The 23,843-nt window shown below is 46.4% G+C and overlaps 1 protein-coding gene across 2 annotated transcripts in view; it reads left to right on the top strand.

Moving 5' to 3' along the window:
• Nucleotides 1-23,843, top strand: part of SSH2 (slingshot protein phosphatase 2) — a 90,184-nt gene that overhangs the window by 53,174 nt on the left and 13,167 nt on the right. For both annotated transcript variants that reach the window (XM_058037469.1, XM_058037471.1), the window contains 9 exons: nucleotides 4,548-4,651; nucleotides 9,287-9,351; nucleotides 13,927-14,048; nucleotides 16,424-16,492; nucleotides 17,253-17,318; nucleotides 18,328-18,522; nucleotides 20,070-20,163; nucleotides 20,291-20,419; nucleotides 22,472-22,518. In XM_058037469.1, coding sequence (XP_057893452.1) covers nucleotides 4,548-4,651; nucleotides 9,287-9,351; nucleotides 13,927-14,048; nucleotides 16,424-16,492; nucleotides 17,253-17,318; nucleotides 18,328-18,522; nucleotides 20,070-20,163; nucleotides 20,291-20,419; nucleotides 22,472-22,518 — 891 coding nt within the window. The remainder of the gene's footprint in view (nucleotides 1-4,547; nucleotides 4,652-9,286; nucleotides 9,352-13,926; nucleotides 14,049-16,423; nucleotides 16,493-17,252; nucleotides 17,319-18,327; nucleotides 18,523-20,069; nucleotides 20,164-20,290; nucleotides 20,420-22,471; nucleotides 22,519-23,843) is intronic.

Raw genomic sequence — 23,843 nt, 5'->3', positions numbered from 1 at the left:
AACTCTCTTGTCATGGGGAGCTACAGCTGGAGCCAGGCTTGGCATTGAAATCCCATTGTAGCTGCTTCAGAGCTCTTTTCTGCAGGGCTGTGGTTAATAAATACCCACTAAGAGAAATTGTATTTCTGTAAATCACACAGGTAGTGGACTTCCATTCAAATGTGGAGTACCTTGATACCCTCATTTCCCCCACCACCACTTTTCAGTCTCCCATTTCATCTAAGGATTAGGGTGAGCAGGGTGGGAGGATGTGACCGCATGCAGTGCCCTTGTGCTTTGGGCACGGCTGTGAGGAGGTGACAGCACAAGGAGCTTTGGCCTTTGCCACACTGACCTGTCCTGTTGTGTGGGAGGATGTGCATGGAAGGACTTCTCCTGCCGAGCCTGGCAGGGAATGGTGCCAATTTCTGCTTGTGCTACTTGGCAAGTGCCCCACCAAGGGCTGGGCTGGACAGGACAGAGCCTGCTGCAAGGAGCTGCTCCCATGAGTGAGGAGAGCAGACTTTGGAAAGTCATCCTCAGGCTCTCAATAGCTTAATTAAGTGTTTATTAGGATAAAACATTGCCAGCAGCCATTCAGGTGCCTCCTTGCCTTATTCCTAAAAAGGTTTTCTCTCCTTTCATTGTGCAGCAGTTTCACGAGAAAGCAGCAAAGTTCCTTTTTGAGTATTTTACACTGAGGACTGAGGGTTTCTCAATGAAATTGGAGAGGGGTGCAGATTCACCTGGCTGGGAGCTGGAAGGCATTGTCCAGGAGGTCATGACACTGCATCCAGTGATTTATCACATGTCTTTGGCACAGCCCTAAACCAGTAACACTTTCTCTTTTATGTCCTCAAACCAGTGTATTTGGTGTTTGTGCTTGCAGTTCATGAATGGAGCTGTGCAGTGTAACATCTGGGAAGGCATTTATTTTTTGTTTGCCATCTATAAGTTCTGTGTGGATCTCATTTTGTAGCATAATGAGAATTTAGTTTGAGCTGTGCAGTGATTTCCATGTCCAGGAGGAGCTCAGCCCTGGGCAGCACATCAGGGAGCACAGAATCACTTCTGTTTCCAGCTGTTAGTGCTGGTTAGAAGCAGAGCCTTCTGAGGGCAGAGTCTGTGCTTTTTGTGCAAAAGGCTTTCAATAGTTCTGATGTGACTTGTACAATTTCTACGAAATCTTTTCTGCCTGGGAGAAAAATTGGTACAAGTAGTGATTTCTGTAGAAATAGCTTAAGTCTTCTGGTTGCACTGGTTCTCTTCCCAGTGAGCAGGGAACTACAAACAGCACACCACTGGTGGCCTTGGGGCTGCTGCTTCACTGCAGAGGTGAACGTGGAACAGAAGGGTTTTTCCCCAGCTGTAGTGCTGAGGATTGTGAACTCTTTCCTAGGTATGTCCTGAGTGAGTCTTCTCCTGACAAAACCTGCTGTGCAGTACAGACAACTGATGACAAGCCTGGGGTGCTGATAAAACCCAGCTCAGCTTTGTTACCTGAGCCAAGTTGGCTTCTTGTCTTCTGCTGTCCTGGCCTCAACTTCTCCCCTCAGCACGTTGAGTGTCTTTTAACACCAGTCTGTTCCAGGAGAGTGTTTCAAAGAGCCCTGAAGCTCCTGTAGGCTCTGGCAAGCCAGATTTTGTGAAGTATTTCAAAGCCCACGTTATGCTTGGAAGACATCGAGCTGTCAGCAGGGTGAAATCAGGAGTGGATGGCAACACTTGTTTAGAGCCTTAATTGCCCTTTTCACAGCCATCTTTTCTACCTTTTGTGGTTTTGAAGTGTCTCAGACTGGGGCCTGCTGTTGGTGTCCCACCCAAGGAATCCTTTTTCTTTATAAATCAGGGACAGCATCCAAAGGTGATCTGAAATATGAGCTTTAGGTGAAGGTCATGCCAGGGTGGACCCAAATGGAGCAGCCATCTGAGTGTGGCACAGAGGATGTCAGGCCAGTGATTGCTTTTTTTTGTCCATGTAGTGCATCACAGGCACCAAAATCAGCATCTGCTGAATTCAGTATTAGAGCTACTTGGACTTTCCCATGAATTTGTTGCCTTCCCTCCCAAGATTTTCTTTACTGCTTGAATCTCAAAGCAGGAGCTTTGTTGTGTGTGTATGTGCTATGGGTTTCTTTTCTGGACACTGATGCATCAGGGGTTAGAATTCAGGGCAGGTGGTGCCAGAGGTGCACAGGGAGTGTCCCCACAGCTGGATTTGGCCCGAGGCTGTTGTCCCCATGGAGCTGCTGTTCTCCCAGCAGTGCTGATGCCCATCTCCTGCCCTGCTCCTGCCCTCCCTGCCTGACCTCCTTGTTCCACAAGAATGATCTGCTTTGCCACATTCTTCAGCTGCTCCAGCCCTTTGTATGGGAAATTACTTTCCCTTTCCCTAGTCCTACCAAGTTACACTTAAAGCCCGTGGTTAATGGCCCAGAACAAGGCTCCCATGGCCTTAGGAGAGGAGGTGGCCTCCTGGAAGGATGCACCTGATGGGAATCTCTTTAGTTCTGCTGCTCTTTCCTTTCCAGGCTGGTGGCTGAGAGCTGGTGATAAGGCAAAGTGATGGAATTGAGAAGGTTTTTAACTTCCTGGCCCTCTTAGCTGCATGCTACATTATCCACTAAAAATAGTTGCTAATTCCACCTTCTGGGGGAACCTCAGGCACAGACTAAAGGATTGCTAATATTAGTGGTTGGCTTTGCTGATAAAATGAACAGTGTGAAAGCTGTCTGTGAGTGCTGAATTCTTTCTCCTCCTCTGCAGCCTAACATCTTTTAATAGTTTTCTTCTGTGGTGAGATTATAATGGAAGGAGGAGAATTTATTTTTATCATTAATAATACTACTATTATTTTTTTTAAGTATCCTTAAGATAACTCAGTGTTTTTCTAGTTCAGGCTGTAAGAAACTGTGTACCTTGAAAACTTGGAGAGTATTTATATGTCAACAAAAGCTAGAAAGGCTCAGTCAAAATTTTTAATGTGAATATGGTCTAAGGAAACAGGTTCAGTGTGCCCAATGAACTTATATTTTTTGGTTTTAACTTTAATGTAAGTAGAGAACTCTCTGATCCATTTTAATTTAGGATGAGTGATTTTCTCCTTTTCAAAATTCTGTTTTTATTGAAACATCCAGACCATGTTTGACATCTGGTTCAATTTTAGGAAGAAAGTTCTGGGAGAAACTTTGTCACTCAGGAGTGCTGAGGCTATGACAGCAGGGTCTAAACATTGGGATGTGCTGCAGCCTTGAGAAAAGTCTTTCTGACTCTGTGCATCTGCTTTTCTGGAGCTTGGAAAACTTCATTTTTTATATCCCTGGCAGCAAAATGGAGAGGTGCCCAGAAATGTGCTCGAGCTTAGGGGGAAATCCAACTTTAACACAAGCTTTTCTAATTCTTTTACTTCTAAAAATGTAGTCAGAAAATCCTTTTTTAAAGCAGTCAACCCCAAATAATGCAGGGATTTTTACTCTATTAATTTCCCAGTCCTCATCCCTTAGAGGAAAGGAATAACAAACTAGGTTTGATATTTGCTTAAGTGGAGAAAGGAATAAAAAAGCTCCTAACCTCTTGCTCAGGACAAGAGTTGTCTTGAAGGACAAGCCAACATCTTTTTCAAAGCATGGAGCTGTTGGGATGCACGATGCCAGAGACTCTCCCATCCTGTCTTATCATATTCATCACCCATCCTGTTGACTAGAGAATTGTTTCTGGCTTTCTTCAAAGCCTCTAGGATTGTCTTATCAATTCTGAGAAAAGCAGGAGCCCTCGAGTATGCAGCAGGATGGCTGCAGTGCAGAATCTGGAGCGTGTCTTGCTTCTTCCACGAACCACAGCATCTGCAAGAAAAGGGCTGGAAGATGTGCTTAAAATACCAGCTGTTCTCAGTACTTGGGAGTTCTTTATTGCCCCTTTTTACAAACTTCTCTCCTCATGTGACTTCAGAAAGGGCAAAATCAAGTCATGAAGTGATGGCCGATTTCAACAGCATTACAGTTTCTTGCTTTCTTGATTTATAGGTCTTTAAGAGTTAATCATCATGCAACTCACAGAGAGCAGTTTTATGATTTCTTAATCTTTTGTGTACACTAATTTTCTTTTGGCTAACTGCTGAAGGGAGACATTTGTTTCTGCAGGGCATCAGCTGTGTCTGAACCACAAAGCTCAGGGTTAACAGAGTCCATAATTACCCAGATGCGTGGGCTTGTTCTATTCATCACCATTTAGAAATGTGGATCTGTCATCTTGACTTTCAGATCGAAAATGTAGCCATAGGTTAATTCCCCCTGCCTGCTCAGGTTGCACCTCTGCAGGCAGAGTGGCACCAGCACATGTTCTGCTTTTCAGTGTTTCTCTGTTTGTGTTGTTCTCAGTTATGCTTTGAGTGTCTGCAGTACTTACGTGGGGGGAAAATCCTTTACCAGCAGAATGATTTGGTCTAAATCACTTCATTGCCAAAGAACAGAGCATGCATTCAGTGCTTTTAACCTGTAGTGTTCATTGCTTTTTTCCTTTTTGAAGACAAGACACTTTTCCTCACTCCTTGTATGTCTTTTCCCTTGCAGCATCAGCGAAAGCTTCCTCACTGTGAAAGGTGCAGCTCTCTTCCTGCCACGAGGAAATGGGTCCTCCACCCCCAGGATCAGTCACAGGCGCAACAAACACGCAGGTGAGTGTGGTATCGATGGCTGGGCCTTGTCTGCTCCCTCCTGTTCCAGAGTTCACCTTTGCTGAGCTCACTCTCACCTGATGACACACGTTTGTCTGGCCCACGTGTGTGTGAAAGCCTGGCCTGCCAGTCTCAGTGCTGACAGGAAAGAAAGTTTTCAAAACTCCTCAAATGAGTGACATCAGGGCAGCAGTGGAGACTTGAGAATGATAAAATATCATCCTGTAATTTCAATATGAGAGAGGGAGGGGAGGATTGCCTTCCAAAACCTTTGTGCACTGCAGTGAGAAACCTGAGTTTGTGATACTGGGTGAGTAATGGTCCTCCCTAATCTGAAAGGAACCGGTTATGATGGAGGAGAGGAAGGAGGTTTACCAGGCTTACCTCCATGTGGGGATGAGGAAACCTCTGAGCAAAGTCAGTGTGACTTCTCAGAGGTGTGAGCAGAGTGAGTAATAGAGAGTCAGTTATAATTCCACCTCCTTTATCTGCTGGAAGTTTGATTTGTGTTTTTGCTTTGACTCTCTTTGAACAGTTGCTCTGAATATCATAACTCAAACATTTCAGGGTAGGGTTTTTTCACTGGCTATATGGTGCTTAATCACTGTTGGTATTTTACTGGCATCAGGTGATAGTGTGGGGATTTTTCCCTTCCATAAAGCAATTGGCAGGAAACAAAAATAAATTGAGACCTTCAAATGTTTGCAAATGGCACAGAGATAGAAACAGAGACAGGAGTCAACATGCTTTGCTAGAAGGTGACCAGGAAAAATGTGATTTGGTTTGGTTCCAGGTGTATATCCCTTTGTACTTTGACACCATCAGACTGTCATCCACCTCTGCATCTGTCAAAGTTATGTATGTGATGAGTGGCCACCTCAAAATCTGTTTGCAAACATATTTATAGAAAAAGTTTAAGTCAGAAGGCATTTAATTACATACTTCACTCAAACATAGCACAAGCAGTACCCAAATTGCTTTGGTGAGATGCATTAATTACCAGTTGTCAAAAGAAAATGTTCTGAAACTTAAATTAAAGCTGGCCTTTCTGGTCGAGAATGAAGTGAAATGTCCTTTAGTGTGAAAGCAGAGTGAGCAGTCTTTAAAAAGTTTCTCTTGGCCTGTCTTGGTGTTTAATCTCTCCAAAGCCCACTGCTGAAGCCCCTGGCACTGCTGCCTCGGCTTTGCCTCCCTGAGGAAACCCAAAGATTTTCCTGCTGAACCTCTGCAAGGCAGCACAAACAGCTGTTGAGTCTCTCTGCTTGCCTCATTTACTCGCTCCAGCTGATTTGCATGAGGTCTGGAGACCTTGGTGGAAAATAATTGCTTGTCTAATCGGCCCAGAGCTCTTGGAAGCCAGATTGCCAAGGAAGCAAATCCGGTGTGTTGTAATTGCTTACAGCGAGATGTTTGGTGCTGCCGAGGCTGGCTTGCCTAAGGGCTGGGATTTTTGTTCTTAGAAAACTTACTTTATTCCTGTCTCTTCAGCTTACAGGGTGAGATTTAATGAGGCATCAGTGCTTGCCCTTTCCTCAGTTTCCCTGTCTGTCAAGTGGTGGGAACGCTCTTGTGGTTTTTTATGGTGCTTGGAGGTTTCACTGAGGAGAGTCTCTTGTCAGAGTCTGCACCAGATTTCTGTGAATTTTTCTGGTATCAGCAGACCAAAGCACCAGGGAATCAGTGTGTCACCTTCCTGAGGAAAACATCTGTGCCACCAGAATTAAATCAGTGATGTGGAGAGCGTGGCTGGCACAGTGTGTGCAGCTGCCTCCTTTCTGGGACACCGATAATCCATGCTCAGCTTCCATCCCCATGCGCGTCGTGACTTATCTCTGGCACACAAAATTAGAAAGGGGTAGAGAGCAGACAAAACTTTCCAGTATGGAATTGCTGCCTATAGATGCAGTAGTATTTCAAGTGGCTCCAAGAGCATTTTCTAGGAAGGCTGGCTGACCTTCCTGACCTGCCTTTTTAATTCATCAGAGGCGCTAGAATCCAGCGTGAAGAGTGAATGGGTAACAGGAAATAATTAATGCTCACACCCATTTCTCTAATCACACCTCCATCAATGGGAATCATTGGCAGATTGACTAGATATGGTACCAGCTGTCCTTATTCCTCTCCCTGGGTGGTCCTGTGCCACCTGGCAAACTTCTGTGGGATGATGGGCTTGCTTTTCCACAACAAACAGTGCTGCAGGAGGCCAGAAAGGGATGTAACTTTCCTGGGGCTTTTGCCATCTCTGGAATACTGTGAATCACTTTTTAGATCCCACCCTTGCCCATGCTTTGCACCTTGCCTGCCAGCTCAAGGAAACAAAAGCATCTGCTGGGCACAGGACAATGTGATAGGAAGCAGCAGCCCTGCCATGGCTGCCAGCAAAGGCAGCTCTTCACGGGACAGGATGTGATATCTTTGTGCTGATTCTGGCATGTTAAAGCCCTTCCTTTGGTTTTTCTTAATCCAGGAAGTTTACAAAATGACTTGTGTGTTTGGGGCTGAAAACCCTGCAAGTTGATTAAAGCTGGCCAAGGAAGCAATCCTTTACTTTCCAGCTCTGGAGATCCCAAGGCTGGCAGGGGGACAGCAGGGAGGAGGAGTGTGGTAAACTTTCTGAGGATGAAGGATAATGGAGCTCTTTGGCTGAGCCCTGCAGAAAGGGTTGTCGTAGAAACTTCTTCTCTTTAAGTATTGAGATAATCCAGTAGTCCAGGAGATTTTTTTATTTTTTTTTTAACTGTGGAAACTTTGGCTCTTAAGAAGTCTCTGAATTACTGGCAGCAATAAGTGGGAACTGCTACATTTTGGAGAGGGAAAAAGCTGAGGTGAAGCATCTTTCATTTCAGACTAAGACATGTGGAAGCTTCATGAGTCAAATACTTGCTGAGCTCTTCCAAGCTGTGGGCAGGAGGTGCAGGGGGCCCTTTGCTTGTTGACTGACAGTTCTCAGCAACTCCCACTGTATTATTAGCTGGAACTTGCTGGAACTGAGCAGTGCTGTCAGGATTTTGCACTGGTGTTGATGTGGGGAGATCCTGTCATGGCAGTCCTGGCAGAACAAGCACCTGATGGATGACTTGGCCTTCCTGAGTGCCCTATCTCCATAAATAATTTCTATTTAGGGAGGCTCGTGCCAGCCACTCCCGTGCTGGGAACAATGTCCATGGGCAGGAAGCAGCTTCAGGTGCTTGTGGCCGGTGATACTTGGTGATTTCCCTGGCACTGCTGAGTGCCTCAGTTTTCCCCACCCCCAGTTAAAAATTCATTCCCAGAGCCTTGACTCATTCTCCATATGCTGAAATGCAGTTCAAGGAGGAAGGAGGAGCAGAGCAGGGATTGCAGTGTCCTGTGTAACCCACTCCATGCGAGGCTGTCTCTGTCCCATACACAGAGGGGCTGCACAGCCCTTCAGCCTTGCTCTTCCACCAGCTATAAAAATCATTTGGAAACCAGGTACTCTCACTGGGCAGCCTTTCCTTTCCTCTCCTTCCCTTTTTGGTATTTCTGGATGCTGCTCTGTGTCCAAGCTTTCATTATTTCTGGGAGTCTGTGAAATAGCATGGATTCTGGCAACCCTGGTGAATCAGGGAGGTCAGGGGGATTAACTAACCTTCCTAGAAAAGGTTCCTGTAGCTGATCCTGCTGAATATTTGCTCCTTGCAGTGTTGCCTAAACTCAGCTTCCTGGCTGTGGAGGAGTGGGAGAGGTGGAAGAGTAAAGGCTTCTCTTCTTGCTGATCTGTGCCACCCACCTGGCAGCCCTGCACTCTCCTTTGTGGGAATGCAGATTAATTTTTCCATGTAATGATTGAAAAACCAGCCCCTTGCAGGAGCTGTTGCTGCTGGCTGGTACTCAGGGGATGATGTTGGCTCTCTGCATGCCAGGAGTAGTGCTGAGAAACCAGTGCAGCAGTGCTGACAGAAAATCATCTCACTTGTCTTTGAAATGCTTGATGTTTTAGGAACTTGTGACACTTGTCTCTTCTTAATAAGACTTAAAATCACTGTCATGCACTAAATTTAATTCTCCTTTATTTTTCCTCAGCTTCACCAGGAAAGCTGTTCCAAGTGTTTTCTAGGAAAAAAATGGTGTTTGATTTTTCAGGTGGCAGTTCTTAGCTGCTTTTGGGTGGCGTTGGTACATAGCCATAGGTGGGCACATGCTGCTCTAAATCAGAATTAAATCTCATTCCAAATAGAGTATGCTTTTCCCTGGGTAGTATTTCTGCACTGAGTAATAAGCTGGTGTAAAAGAAATGGCAAATTTCTGGTTTGGAGCACGTGGTAGAATGAGATGTTGAACCACAGGATGGGTTCCATTTCTAACTAGGTTGACTTGTCTGTCAAAGGAACAAAGAGCAATGAAACACTGCCTATTTCTGTTTAAAAAACACCCCAAAACCAGAATTTAGCAGGAGAGACCATGGTAACACAGGAACAGGTGAGCACACAGAGCAAAGAGCAGCTGACTAAGAGATGACAAAACTCCCATCTCTGAGTAGGTGGGAGTGACAGTGACGACACTCTCGGTGACGTGTCAGGTTTCTCGGTGGACGTTTGCTCTGGCTGGACAGCCAGGAACTTGCATGTGATTTTGAACTATTTTTGTGCATTCACCTTGCCCTCTTGCCTGCAGGGGATCTCCAGCAGCACCTGCAGGCCATGTTCATCCTGCTCCGCCCAGAGGACAACATCAGACTGGTAGGTTGGCTTTCTGCTTATCTCCTGTGAACCAATGCAAAGGTTAAGCACCACTTGACAAACACACCTGTGTAACTCAGGGAAGCTGGTGTGTGTGTGTTGGAGTGGTTTCATCAGCAGGTTTGGGGAGCCTTTGCAACCACAAAGGTAGGAAAGGAGCTGGTTGTGAAGGGTCTGCTTTGGTTGTTCAGTGAGACAAATTGTTTGGCTAGAAGGTTGTCTTGGAACCAAGTACTGAGTATTTGTGCTCCCAAAAAGTATTGTAAGAATTGCCAGAGAGAATGGGTAAATTATCTTGGTGTTCTGTTTAAATTAAGAGTAGGTGACTTATGTCTGACCAGTGTGAGTGAGCATCTGCCCTTATGTGAGAGCTCAGTTGTGTTCCTCACTCTGCTGTCCTGACTTGTGGCATCCCAAAAGGCCATGGCTGAACAGGTGGGAGCATGCAGGACCCCCATGTAGCCATGTACTGAACCTTGGCCTTCTGCTTTCCTGGGCTGTTGCCTCCTGTAATGATGTAAAATGAGGCATTGCTGTTCATGGCATTGATGCACAGTCCTGAGGAGCTCCAGAAGCCAAACGTGAGCAGTGAGGAATTTGCCTGGGACATGTTGAAGTGCTCTACAAGGCCAGGCATGACTGCAGTGAGTCTGCACCTTTCAGCACTTGGTAGCCTGAAGTTTGTTTCCTGTGTTTTCTTGGTGCATCTTAGCAACCTCTGCCCAGAGAAGGACTGCCAGCATCCCAAGTGTTATTCCAACACCTCTGGTTTGCTGAATCCTCCTGAGCTGTGCTGGAGATGGGCTGATTGGATGAGCATAGCTAGGAAACAGCCAAGGTTACTATGGAATGCTTTAGCTTCCCCAATGACCATTGAAAATAATTTGCCATAAGCAAGCCAAAAGACCTACTCCCCTAAATTTTACCAGGCACACCTTGCTGTCACAAAAATTTCAGTGAAAGTGATGGGCATGGGGGTTCTCAATGCTTTTCAGAATTTGAGCCAGGGTTAGAACATTGGAAACTATTGAACAGGGCATTGTTCAGCAGTATCACTGGCTACATTGTGTGATTTGGGACAAATTAGCCTTAACAGCTGAATAAGGACTTTGTGGGCTGAGACATAAACCCTTTTGTCCAGAGCTACATTTGGAATGCTGAAATCTTGCATGAGGTTAAGTTCGATAGTCTACTTGAATTTAATTGATTCTTGACGAACGAAGGGTGTGCAGGGCTGCAATGGACTCTCTCATAAAACAGCAGATACAAATGAGATTTGAAATATAAACACTACTGAGAGAAATGCATTCCCTTCATTTTCTTGGCTGCTGTCATTTGGAGGGCTGGCTTCACAGCTCAGGGGCCAGCAGAGGAATCTAATCCTCTAAAAACCTACACTTAAAATTTGGAACATCTTGTTTCTTGGAGCTGTTGGCAGAGGTTTTTAGCCTTCCGTGAGAGCAGGATTAGAGCCATGGTAAGATCAGTAGGAAGGAGGAAAAGGAGTTAAGAATGCAAAGTGATTGAATATGTTCCTGTAGCTTAGCAGAGCTGGGAACTTGAAAGTTGGACACACTCTTTTTTTTTTATTTTTTTTTGTCTTCAAATCATTTATCTCCATGAGAAATGTGTTCTTGTATGAAACACCTACTGTTGTGGAGCGTGAAAGGTCAGTATGAACTTCTTGGAATGTGCTGTTCATAAGGGCTGGTGAAATATCACATCATGCTTCTGATGATACAAGAATGCAGCAGAAGATAAAGTTGGCTTGTGTTCAGGTGAGCCTAAAACTTAAGAAGAATGTGGCTGGCCCTGTTTTGACCAGACTACAAATAACCTTCCCAAACTCAGGAGAAAGCTCGGTATAGATGAGCTGGTTGAGAAAGAACTTTCCATCTCATCACAGTCCCTGAAGCCAGGCCATCCTCCCTACAATAACTGGGATTTCAAATATCTTCATTTAAAAGACATCAGAGCACTTGGTGTGCTCCTTCTGAGAGGTGAGCATGTGAACTAGCGCTTCATGGAAAGGTTAGAGCTTCATTTGTGGTTTGATAGGCACACTGGGGCTCTAATAGCAGCTTTAGAAGTTGGCTGGTTTACAATGTCAATTCTGCTGTTTTAATACTCCATTAAATTTAGCAAAACACATTGTCTGCCCAATCATGGTTCTTAGCACTTTGTGCTAAGGGTGTAAGTGTTAAATCCAGAGATTCACACTGAGCCATGCCCTGTTTCTCTTAACTGACCTCTGAAAATCCCACCCTACCAGTGTGTAGCTATGTGACCTTTGCTCACTGTTTGTCTTGCTCTGTTCTAAAGGGTCTTGCATCAAGACTTCCCATTACTGCTGGCCAAATTGGTTTAGCAAAGTAAGTTAGATTTTGTTAATCCTCTTGCTGCTGGATTGTCCTCAAGAGAAGCAGAACAGAAACTCCTGTGTGGATGCCCCAGACATGGGGCAGCTGTGTCTGTCTGCTCTCATTTTAGACAAGTCTGTGCTGATTATTGAGGTTTGGTTCCTAATGTAGATAATTGCATTAACCACCAAGACCTTCTAGGCTGAAGAGCACCTTTCTGTTTTCCCCACAAGTGGTTAGTTCTAGAAACAGCCATCTTTGGGAGAATTTGCACCTTGAAGGATTGACCACTTTGATCCTCCGTGTTTCCAGAGGAATCCCAGTGACTCAAGAAGCAAGAAGGAAAATAAGGCTGGTTTTAGCATGACTTATCCTAAGGAGATGGGGTGGGGCACAGTCTCTGGCTGTACAGAGCACAGCTGTCTGCTGGCATCAGCATTTGGGTAATTTCTGTTGGTCTTTGGTCCAACTGGGCAAGTCTGGAAGATTCTGACAGCACTGTCTCCTGCCTGCACTTGCTGTTCCACCCCATCACCAGAGCTGCTGCTCCCTGCAATGCCACGCTCAGCATTCCCTGCACAGAGCACTCTGCTGGGATGGCGAGCTCTGTTCAGCTGCCAGGCACTGGTTTAACCTTTGTTGTAGACTCCACCACGTGTTGTGGTCAAGGTTTCCCCGCTGGTGGTGGACAGGAGAGCTCTGAGATCAGAGGGGGCTTCCTCTAAGCTGGGAAATGCTGCTCTGACCTCAAGGCCAAGTTGTGAACAACTAAAGGAGCATATTGGGAAAAGCAGCCTGCTCCTGAGGGATCTCACTCTATAGTTTATTTCTTAGCTTTTTAAGGATGACTGTTTCAGCTGGGGTCTCTGAGCCATGACCTCCTGTGAGGACCACCAAGAGATGTCTACACAAGCCGTGGCTCGGGAGTTTGAGGAATTTGGTTTCAGTTTGTGGAGGATGTCAAACACCACTTCAGACTTCAACCACTGGCTTGCAAGGAATTCAGGACCCAAGTCCTGTTACAGCAGACAGAGATCTGTCCATGGCACAGTGCAAGGCTGGGCTAGGAAGGCTCCTTCCACCCCTGTTTGCTCTCTGCAGGCCCTGCTCAAAGTTCAAGCAGCAGTTTAACAATATGGTAAACAATGAGGCCAGACAGAGTCTTGGGGTTGGTTTGGGCCATCCAAAGTTAAGGTTTAATGTGCAGAATTAAGACACTTCCTTTCTAGGGATGTCCTAGTTTCTCTGCTTGGGATCCTGTGACTAAAATAGCTGCAAACAGCTCGGAACAGAGTCCAAAAAGTGTTGCAAGTAAAGGCTGCTTGCTGCAAGTGTTGATAAGCAAAACTTTCAGTGCTGGGCTGCCTTCCCCAGCCTCCTCATGAACCAGCAGTCTGTCTGCAAGACTTCCCGGAGTCCCTTCAGTTCTCACTTCCTTGTGGCTTCTGGAGGAGCAGCTCACCTCTGTGCAGCCTTCCAGAGGCTTCAGCATTGGTGTGACATTCACGGTTTAAGTTCCACTGTTCTCTGAGTGCTCTCATTCGTATTTGATTTGGGGGATTTTGGGCTGAGCACCAGTCCTAGAGCTCTTTTGGCTCTGGGATACAAGTGAACGTGGCAGGAGCAACAAGGCACAATGACTTTCACCTTTCCTGGGCAATCTGAACAGTGAAGGATACAGCTTAGTCATAGGGATATCTTTTCCTGCCAGGTGTAAGGCAGTACGATTGCCAGAAGAATTCAAAGGGCCAGCAGGAAACCATGTATGAATTAGGTCCTGGTTGTCTGTCCAGCTGCCTGGGAAGCTGGTGGAAGGAGACTCATTGGAGCTGTTGTAGCACACAGAAGTTTAAAGGAAAGCTCTGGTTCTTCAGTGAAGGTGAAGGTTCAACACCCATCTGTCTACTGATGGCCCACAAAGCTCAGTGAGCTGGGACCAGTCAGAGGTTGTAGGTTGTTCAAAGTCAGCCTTGGTGGGGCAGAGCAGGGCCTGCAGCCAGGTGTGCAGAGTGCACCAGGAAGGTGCCAGCTGTTGGGGAGGGCACTGTGTAGGAGTAAAGCACTTCTTACCCAGCTGAGGAGCGTGGGACATCCGTACCAGTCCAGGCTGCATCGCTGCTTCTGCGCCTCACTCAGCATGAAAAAGTGCCCTGTGAAGGTCATAATGTGTGTTTTGCTGACTGCACTGCTCATCTCTTCCCCTTCTTTTCTTCAGGCTGTAAGACTGGAAAGTACCTACCAGAACCGCACTAGATACATGGTGGTGGTGTCCACCAATGGCAGACAAGACACGGAGGAGAGCATCGTCCTAGGAATGGATTTCTCTTCCAATGACAGGTACTCAGAGTGCCCAGGTGGGGAAGTCCTTGTGCTCACCTCCACACAAGTTACCTGTAGAAATCACTGTCTGGTGTCCTGTGTTTTCTGGGGACAGGCTGCTTCAGCTTTTCTAGCCTAACATTTTTCTTGAGATTCAGAATTGCCTTTTTTTATTTCTTGAGAGGAGTTGGTAAATGTGAAGGCAACAGTGCAGGTCAGCATTTCCCTCGTTCCTCCAAGCATCAGGCTTTCTGTGAGGATGTTCAGTGCCTCTGAATGATAAGTTCCCCAAGCCCTGCATCTGCACACCAGGGACAGGGACAATCTTCATGCAAAGAAAGAAAAAGCTGCAATTAGAGGAGCTGGACCTCAGCATTCAGGAGAACAGGTGATAAATAAGAGAGGGACTGTCAGGCAGTCCCTTGCCAAGGTCATGGCACAAAGGCCTGATGGCAGTGTCAGGGTTGGTGATGGCAGATCTTGCACACCATGTGCTGTCCCCAGGCAGCACTGTGTCATCAGGGTTTAGTGCTTCTGCTTCATTCATTTAAATTCCTGCTGACCTTTCCACAAGGCTGCAGAATGTGGCTGGGAAGCAGCTTTTGCTGCTGGAGGGGCTGTATGCCAGGTGACAGCAACCCAGCAGCTTCAAGGGCAGAAACTTCACATTTAGAAGGGGACAGTGGGCACTTTGAAGAGGGCATGGAGGCACATGACTCTTTTTAAAAGAGTTTTAAGTAAATCTTGGTCTCTATTGGAAGACAATCAGCTGGATATTCAATTTTGGAAGGTTTCATACTCATGCTTACTTCACCACAGCTGCTACAGGAATGAATCTTGCTTTTGACACTAGTTGGAATAAATGACTTCCAGGTAGTTAGTAGGATCACAGGAAAATATTTTTTAACTGTTTGGCTAAGAAATTGCCTTCCAAATATTGCCTGCTAGTCACAGCAGCCACCATGCTTGGTTTGGATGCTGAGCTTGGGTGATGCCTGCTAAAATGGGGGACCAGCTTGATGCTGCCCCTGGCTCCTGTCTCTGCACATGTGTGCACAGCTGTGATTTAGGGATGCTCTTGCCTTGGGGCAAGAATAACTTGTCCTTGCACAGGTTGCTGTGAGATTGGAACTCACTGTTGGCTGTGATGTACCAGCGCAGCCACCTTTGATAACTGAGAGCTCACTGGTATTCAGTCTCTAATAACACAGCAGAGTCATTTTAGCTTTCTGCTGGAGTTCCTGGGCTTCTGGATGGTCACTGTGATCTGCCCTCCCCGAGCCCACTCGGTATTTATAACTCCATGTAGACTTGTTGCTATGGTCTCTGATAAGCGCTCGCTGAACAGTATCACTATAAATACCCCAGCCACCTTGGGAAGCCTTTTAAAAACACATCTTTCCATGAGCTCATCTCATGTTGTCAACAGAAATAGCTGCATGCTGTCTCCTGGTGCTGGGCACCAGGCATGTGCATTTCCAGGGCTCCCTGTCTGACCCTCCAAAGCCTGGTCTCTCCCTCTTCCCACTCTTCTCTGAAGCTGGAGGCTGGCAGGTGTGCTGGAGCTGCTGGAAATCTAGGAGCATAAGAGCAGGAGGCAGTTGAATTCCGTTCTTCAAGATGCTGCTTTGATTATGGAGCAGATTTGCAGCTTTATGAGATTCAGCTCTTTTCATTTAACAACATAGAGGAGGTTGTGTTGGGTTCCCCCGCCCCTGCCTTTTTCCCATTACTTGGTTTCTGCTTTTAGCTTGGCTTTTTGCTCAGCCTTACAGAAATCTTTGGGGACTGTGAGGGCAAAGAGAGCAAAGCAGCTGAGGGAGGAATGGGATTGCCAGGGATTGTATGGCATGGCTGTTGTGCTCCTTCTTGAGGGCAAAGAAGGGTCAGGAGTCAGCCACAGGTGATAGGCTGAGATTGCCAACTTGCCATGCTGCCAGTCATCCTGCTATTGCACTGCCCTGCTCCCAGTCCCCAGCAGCTGTGGCTGGGAGACAAACAAGAAAATAAAGCTGTGGATTGCAAAATCAGAGCTAGAACCAAACCTCTTGAGCCTGAGAGGGATTAATCTGTAAAGAAAGCCTTGAGCTGACCAAAGACTGTGAGCCCCCTCTGACCTTCTGCACAAAGTTCAGTGTTTTTGGATCCTGTTTGCTCTTCTCTTGGGTGTGTTAACCCTTCAAGCTTGCTTGAAAGGACAGTGCTGTGCCCTGAATCTGGTTGGTAATCCTTGCCAGGCCCCTGTAGAACAACACTGGCGCTGTTTGTCTCTGAAGCAACAGTGGGGTTTTTCTTTTTCCAAATGAATACAAAAATATGCAACTATTGCCATGAAATTAGAATAATAACATGGTGCTGTAGTAGATAGACTGACTTTCTCTTTCTCACTGCAGTAGCACTTGTACGATGGGCTTGGTGCTGCCTCTCTGGAGTGACACCTTGATCCACCTGGATGGGGATGGGTGAGTGCCTTTTGTGTGTTCTGTGTTAATACAACTTAGAACAAGGTGCATGGGGAAGGATTCCAGTGCTTGCAGAGCCCTCACAGGTCCAGCAGCCCTCCTCTGTTGACCTGTATCAGGTTAGCAGGCTCAGAGGCCCTCAATCACAGTGGTTGTGGCAGGGAACAGCAGTAATTGACTTATCTGTGAATAAACACGCACTGAGACAGTGGCTTATGTGTGTGTTTAAGCTGGAGTAAAGGAGCTTTTACTGGAGAGTGGGTGTGTAGTGAAAGCTCCTTAAAGGGATCCTATTATGTGTTCCTCCATCATGCTTGCAGCAGGCAGCACTCAGCCCAACATAAAGCAAGAATGGTGTTTCTCTGCCAAACAGACACCTGACTTGCAGACTCCTGTTTGTGCCAGTTACTCAGGCTGTCCAGTGCAGTGCATGGAATGACTTTTCTTTCCTTGGTAGCTGCCCCAGGATCTCTTTAGCTGGACTCTGTTGCTCCCAGCTGTGGCACTGAATTTGTGTTGCCAAGGTAAACAGCACAGCCCAGCACTGTCCCACTGTCTTAGTTTCGTTCCCAAACAGCTGCTGCTTAAAGAAGTTATCTTAGAGCTTTTAGTGTGCTATTTTCATCTGTTTGCTAGCTGAACTCAGCAGTGTATGCTTAGGGCTAGACCTTTGCTGTTCTAATGTGCTAAGACTATCAGTTATTAACTAAAAAGTGACTTTTGGGAGACATTTTTACTTTGCCTTTTTTCTTCTCACCAGAGGCTTCAGCGTATCAACAGATAACAGGGTGCACATATTCAAGCCCGTGTCTGTACAGGCAATGTGGTAAGTACTTACTACAGACTATCCCAGTGATCCTTTTTCCAGGTGTTTTAGCTGCTTAAGCTCTTAAAAACCAGATGCTGCTTTAGGTTACTGTGATCTTGAGACCTGCTTGAGCAGCCAGAAGTTTCCTTCAGAGACAGGGAAGGAAGTTTGGTACCAAAGGAAAGAAGAGATGTAAGTGCTGGTGTAGAGCAGCTTTGTCTCAGCTGAGGGCAGGAAGGAATAGGGTAATTTTCCTTGCAAAGAGCTGCTGCTTTGAGCCCAGAGTCACATTGCTTTGAGTATATGTTTGAAATATTTTGAGTTATGTTCATTGTGATGGAGGAAAGAGAAGCTGCTTGCATTTTTCTTTCCTTTTAGGGTGGTTCATGTAGTGATCATGAAAGTATTTCTGGCTCGAGCTTCTTTGCATTGCAAAAATACATCGCCTGTCAGCGATGCTGCTGTCACCCCAGTGATTTTGACCTGGATCCTTCTGATCCCAGTCAAAGATTTAAAATAAGCTAAAAATAGGAGAGGGGGATTTGTTTCCCAGCAGCAGCTGAAGAAACTTCTGCCATCCCTCATGCAGTGAGAGAGGGCAGACACCTCAACATCTCAGTGCAGTCTTGAGCCCTTGGTTGTGCATGTCTGATTCCTGGGTGTTCCTGCCCTCACATGGGACAGCTGATGGCACAGTAGGAGCTGTCAGCACCCTGTCTTGGACACAAACTCTGTGCATCTTATTTAGGGCTTGGGTATTTGTAGCAGATTTTGGAACCAGAGACACGGGTCTGAATTGTGGGCACCTTCACTGCTATCCAGCCTTGTTTTGGCATGCTCCAATTAAGACATGCAAGCTCTGGCAGCGTGTGGGAATCCACAGCCTTGCAGGACAGCCTGGTGCACAGTGCCAGGGGTTTGTACCAACTGATGGGACATGAGCAGCATGCTGGATTTGGCTGCTGCTTAGTGCTTGATAATGCCTGAGGAAGAAATGATAAACTGACAAATGTTGTTCCCTTGCTAGGTCTGCTCTGCAGAGTTTGCATAAGGCTTGTGAAGTGGCAAGGAGCAACAACTACTATCCAGGGAGCCTCTTCCTCACGTGGGTCAGTTACTATGAGAGCCACATCAACTCTGACCAGTCATCAGTCAACGAGTGGAATGCCATGCAGGACGTGCAGTCCCACCGGCCCGACTCGCCCGCCCTCTTCACAGATGTGTAAGTTGGGCTGGTTTTGCTGAACTATCCCCAAATGAGGAGAGAGTTTCCACAAGAGATTGCTATTAATTAGGTATTAATAAGGAGAGACTTCCTGTTCCATGTAAAAAGTGGACTCATGGTTAGGTAAACACCAGCACTGGAAGTTTAGCCCTCCTGGGGCTCCCTTGCATCTCCTCTGTTTTCAGTTTAGTTGTTTACCTTGGGCTTTGCTTCTGCAAGGTGAGTCCCATGTTACTGGTGAGAGAGGTGTGGTGTACCTCAGCCTTGTCTCTGCTGGTTTTGTCCTCTTGTTCCAGGCCTGGAAGGAACAGGTTTCTCTGGACTTTGCTCTTAACACTGGCACGTGTCTGAGCACATGTTTAGGCTAACATGGTCTTTTTATCTTTACTCAGTTCATTTTGCTGTAAAGTGAAGTGTTTATGTATGGACTTCAGGTAAATGGGTAGACAATTTGGAAAGGCAGAATTTATAGGCTGTATCAGCATTCAAGGTTTACCACCCCTGTCATTAGTAACTGCTGATGGTACTGATACCATATAACCTGAAAGGCAGTATGTGACCAGATGTGGTGCCAAGTGTGAGAGTTTTCACTTGCCCATTTTATAATTACTTCACTGGTCCCAGCTGCTTTCCCAGAATAATAGTGCCTTTGGTTGATTTATGCTCCCAGATATTTCCTGTTGCTGGAGTCTAGTGAGTGAATAATGATGCTGAGCAGTTGTTCAGCTGTGAACAAGTCTTCACACTTGATTGTTTTTTAATGTACAAGGCGGGTGGCTGAAAAATTTTGGCAGACTGACAGATTAATGTTTTCTTGTAGCTTTTCATATATAATTTTTATCTAACCTACCCTTTCCCTGGTGGCACCTTGAAATTGAATGATTTCCTTGGGACACTTAAACAGCACTCTCCTAATGGAATCCTGAAATAATGCATGAGATTAAAAGAACCAGGAACTTGCATGATTTTTGTTTGTACCGTCCATGCCCTCCCCATCCTGGCAGCCTTCCAAAGAAAGGGAAAGGTGGTGGGACATGGCACTGCTGGGTCCCCTCTAGAGATGCTGGGTGAGCCAGCTCCGTGCTGCTGCTCTGCTGCAGCTTCCCCTGGTGTTACTCAGGCTATTTTTGCAGCTGGTGATAAGGCCCCTGGCAGCAGGGGCCGGAGGAATGCAGAGGCTTAGCTGCCCTCAGCTCTCCATGTAAGGAGTTTTGGAGCTGTTACCTTTCCAAGAAAGGTAGGGAGAGGCTTAGATATTGCTCCAGAGGGTATAATGCAGCCTTCCCAATTTAAATTTTACCAAATACCAGGGGTTCTCTGGATGACTACAATGGATTAGGAGCATTCAGTTAGTGGCTTTCATATACAACTGTGAATCTAAACTGGGCTTTACTGTCACCTGAATTCCCTCCAGAGGACATGCCTGGGGGGAAGTAGTGTGAGAGTCTGAGGCTCTACAGAGTATGCAGTCTATACCTATTTTAAAAGTGTCATGAATGCAGTTTGTTTTCCCTCCCAGTGACTCTGTTGCTTTCTTCTGACAGCCCAACTGAGCGGGAACGCACGGAACGGCTGATTAAGACCAAATTAAGGGAGATCATGATGCAGAAAGATTTGGAGAACATCACCTCAAAAGAGGTGAGTGGTGAGGGTGCAGCACTGGACATGCTGTGGTGCAAACTAAAGAGCTCTGTGCTTCATGCCATGAAGAAAGGCCAGAACAAAAGATTCACATGATTTCCTTGTGTCCCTTGTACCCATGCAGATCCGCACGGAGCTGGAGATGCAGATGGTGTGCAACCTGCGGGAGTTCAAAGAATTCATTGACAATGAAATGATAGTGATCCTTGGGCAGATGGACAGCCCCACACAGATATTTGATCATGTCTTTTTGGTGAGTCTAACAGTGAACACAAAAGTAAACACTCCAAACACTTTTCACTATGGGTTGGTTGGCACAGGAGCTTCTGGAGGAAGTAAAAGGAATTCTGAAGGAAAGGTTGGTTGATCCTGGGATCAATTACTCTTAAACAAGACATTAATGAACAAGAGCAGCTTGGCTTTTTGGCCGTGCTAAACTTTGCCACGTAGCACCAAGCTGTAGACCCTGTACCCAGTGGATGGAAGAGACAAGGTCTTAATTCTAACAGTTTCTCAGGGCTGTTTCCATTGATGTAAGACCAGTTTTGTGGCTTTAACTGTCCAGGGTAGCCACATGCCAAGTTCTTGTGTTTGGGGAAGGCATAACATAGCAAAGAGGGAGGGGAGCTGTGGAATGACACTCTTTTAACATGGAAAGCTCTGAGTTTGTGTGATCCAGGAAGAACAGAGTAAAGTAATGAAGAATTCTGGAGATAAGTCACTTAAGGAAACATAAACATTTTGCTGTTTAATGTTTTGCTTGCTTAGTTGCTGCTGGGGCCTGTCTTAATTACTGCAGCTCCTTCTGGTGAGTCAGCGCTCTGCTGGATTTCCCAGCCCTGGAGCCATGGACACAGGTTTGGTGGGGCTGTCTAGCCTGTGAGCTTGGCTCAACTTAAAACAAAGCCATTCCTCTTGGACCAGCTGGTCTTTCCAAGTGGAGAGGGCCTCTCCCAGTCTCCAGCTCAGAAGGGATGGTCTCTGTTAATGTGAGCACTCCCAGGATATCATGTTGGGGCAGAGCCAGGAAACTTGGAAGCACCTAAGATGTAATGGATTTTTTTTTTTGCAGACTATGTGTTATAAGGAGAGAGAGGGACCTGTTAGAGGCTTATGGTGCTGGCCAAAAGCTGTTACAGGCAGCTGGATGCACTGCAGGACTTGGAGTCTTGGCTCTGAGTGCATTTAATGGAGAGAAAACCTTTCAAACAAGGCTTGCAGGCAGCACCAAGAAGAGCTGTGGTTAATGTGTGGAATAAAAGTATTTGCAGAGCAGCTGCTGTGGTGAGGAGCAGTGCTGCTGGAGCTGGGCACCAGCTTCACCCAGGAGCATGTGTGCTGCAAGGCAAGGTTGTGTTGTGAGGGCTCAGAGAGGCAAGGAGCTGTTTCCTTCCAGGTGGAGGCAAGAGCCCTGTGGGATCCCATTTAAGGAGTGCTAAAAGAACTAAGCAGGAAGTAAGAGAACTGATGATGTTGGTACTTGTGGATCAAAGGACAGGAGAAAAGGCTTTCACCCCTGAAGCATTGTTCTCCCTACCTGTGGAAACTGATGGTTCCCAGGCCTGAATTAAATTGTTCTGCCTTGACTGAAAGAGACATTAAACTGAGTCTGGGCCTTGGTAAATACAATCAATCATCTTCATCTGGATCATTTTTCCATTTGGGAGCCATTTTAGGGCAGGGAAGCAGAGAGCTTGTGCACCTTCAATTTTGAAGGAAGTCTTTGAGTGGTTTTGTCCTCAGTCAGGTTTGTGTTTGAGCAGGAAGCCAGCAGCTGTGTGTGCTGCAGAGGAGAGGGTTACCTAGCCAGGGTTAGTTAAATGTCTTAATTTCTCTGCTCACATAGGCTTTGAACATGGGGAGAAGAGGTGTAACCCAAGTGAGCTTAGGTGTTGCTGCCTTTGATGTTGGAGATGGGTGTTTTGTGTATAAACAGCACCTGGATGGCTCTTAAATGCAGGCAGCTTCTCCTCTGTGGGGCAGAACTGGCAGCAGCCTCCAGGGAAAGGGTGGGGTGGTCCTGTCTTGCTGAGGTTGATTTGACAGCAGTTTGCAGGAAGTGCCAACACAGTGCTGGGCTCATGTTGGCAGAGCTGCTTCTTGTTTCAGAAGGGATCTGGTTAATGGGGTGAGAGAAGGGGCTGAGCATCAGCCCTGGTTACCACTTGTGTATCCCTGTGCTCAAAGGAGCCCCAGCTCTCCAGCCTTTGGCTGGTCAGCTCTGGTTCACTATCCCTCCCTCCACCAGTTGCCTGGCCATGCCTTCCTTCTGCCTGATGTGTCCCTTTGCATGTTTTCCCTGCAGGGCTCAGAATGGAATGCCTCCAATTTGGAAGATTTGCAGAACAGAGGGTGAGTAGCTTCAGGCCATCAGCTTAAAAGCAAGAGCCTGGCCACACTTTTCTATGCAACAAACTATTCCATACCTGCTGTATAACCTGAGTCTTATTTAAGGGATTGCAGATCCAAATGAGCTCTTGCTTCCTCCAAACTCCTTGTCCCACAAACAGGCACCTTAATGTAGAGGGATCTTACCCTGACCTTGACTGATGTCCCCAAGGCAAACAAAGGAAGGCAGCAAGCTCATAGCTATAAGTAGTAAAAAGCTGCAATTACTGAACTGGATGCTGCATAGTTGGCTCTGTGCCCTCAGCCCCAGCCCATAGTTCTGGACTGATTACAGAGGCACTTAGGACCTCCAGGCTGTGCAGGAAGGAAAATGTGGAGAAGAGCATTTGTTCCTCTGAGTGGGGCCCAGTAGGAAGTAAAGTCCTGTAGGAACCCCACCAATGGGTTCCTCTGTTTCCTGCCCTTTCTACTTTTCAAGTTTAAATTGTCCTTTCTCTAGACCAGGTGGTTATAAGCACCAAGATTGTGCAATTAAAAAATTATTCACGAGTTTGGCTTATTTGTGACAAACCAGTGGAAAAAACTAATTGTGCTGGTGAACTGCTAGTGTCATTCTGTACCTCAGAAATTCAGCCTGGCAAAATTGACTCTTCCTGGTGCGCTCAGGGTCTGCTGTGATTTCCTTGAGTCCAACAGGCCCTACTTGATTGCCAGTGATCTCATACCTGCTTGGGAAAGGGGATGTCACCCTCTTGCAGTTCCCTTGTTCTGCCTGATATCCCAGCATGAGTGCATTTCATAAGCATCTTACGAGCAACCCTCAGGGCTAAAAATACTGAGTGCTGTGTACATAAATACCACATGCTTTCTCTAGCAGTTTCCTTTCCAGAAAATTTAGGGATAAGAAATAAATCCTCCCTAGTGGCTCATTGTCTGTTACATCTCTCTGTAGTTGTTTTATGTGTGTGTTTAGCTCTGGTGTTACTGGGAGGCTTAGGCTTCCATCTTCCTGTGGTTTTGGTGCAGCAGGAGGAGAGATTCACAAAGGGGTTGGAAAAGGTGTGCAAACACCAATTGCTGGAGCTCCTGTGGCACAAGTGTTGCTGACATGTAGAGCAGAGGTGGTGGGCAGTGTGAGCTGACATTGTGCAGAGGAAGTTTCTATCCATGGATCTCTGTTACCAGGCTCTGAAGTGCCCAGCAAAACCTATTGTCTGTGCTAGCTGCTGCTTCCTTGCATTAATTCCTGATTTCCCAAGAATTTTGTTGAAGAGTGCACTTCCAAATGCCCTTGGCAAAGCAAGGCAAGGCTGCAGTGCAGCAGTGGG

This window comes from Melospiza georgiana, chromosome 19 (assembly GCF_028018845.1).
Source record: "Melospiza georgiana isolate bMelGeo1 chromosome 19, bMelGeo1.pri, whole genome shotgun sequence".
In the NCBI taxonomy this organism is placed as follows: domain Eukaryota; kingdom Metazoa; phylum Chordata; class Aves; order Passeriformes; family Passerellidae; genus Melospiza; species Melospiza georgiana.
The sequence above is the reverse complement of the archived record's forward strand: the minus strand, read 5'-3'. Positions and strand labels throughout refer to the sequence as shown.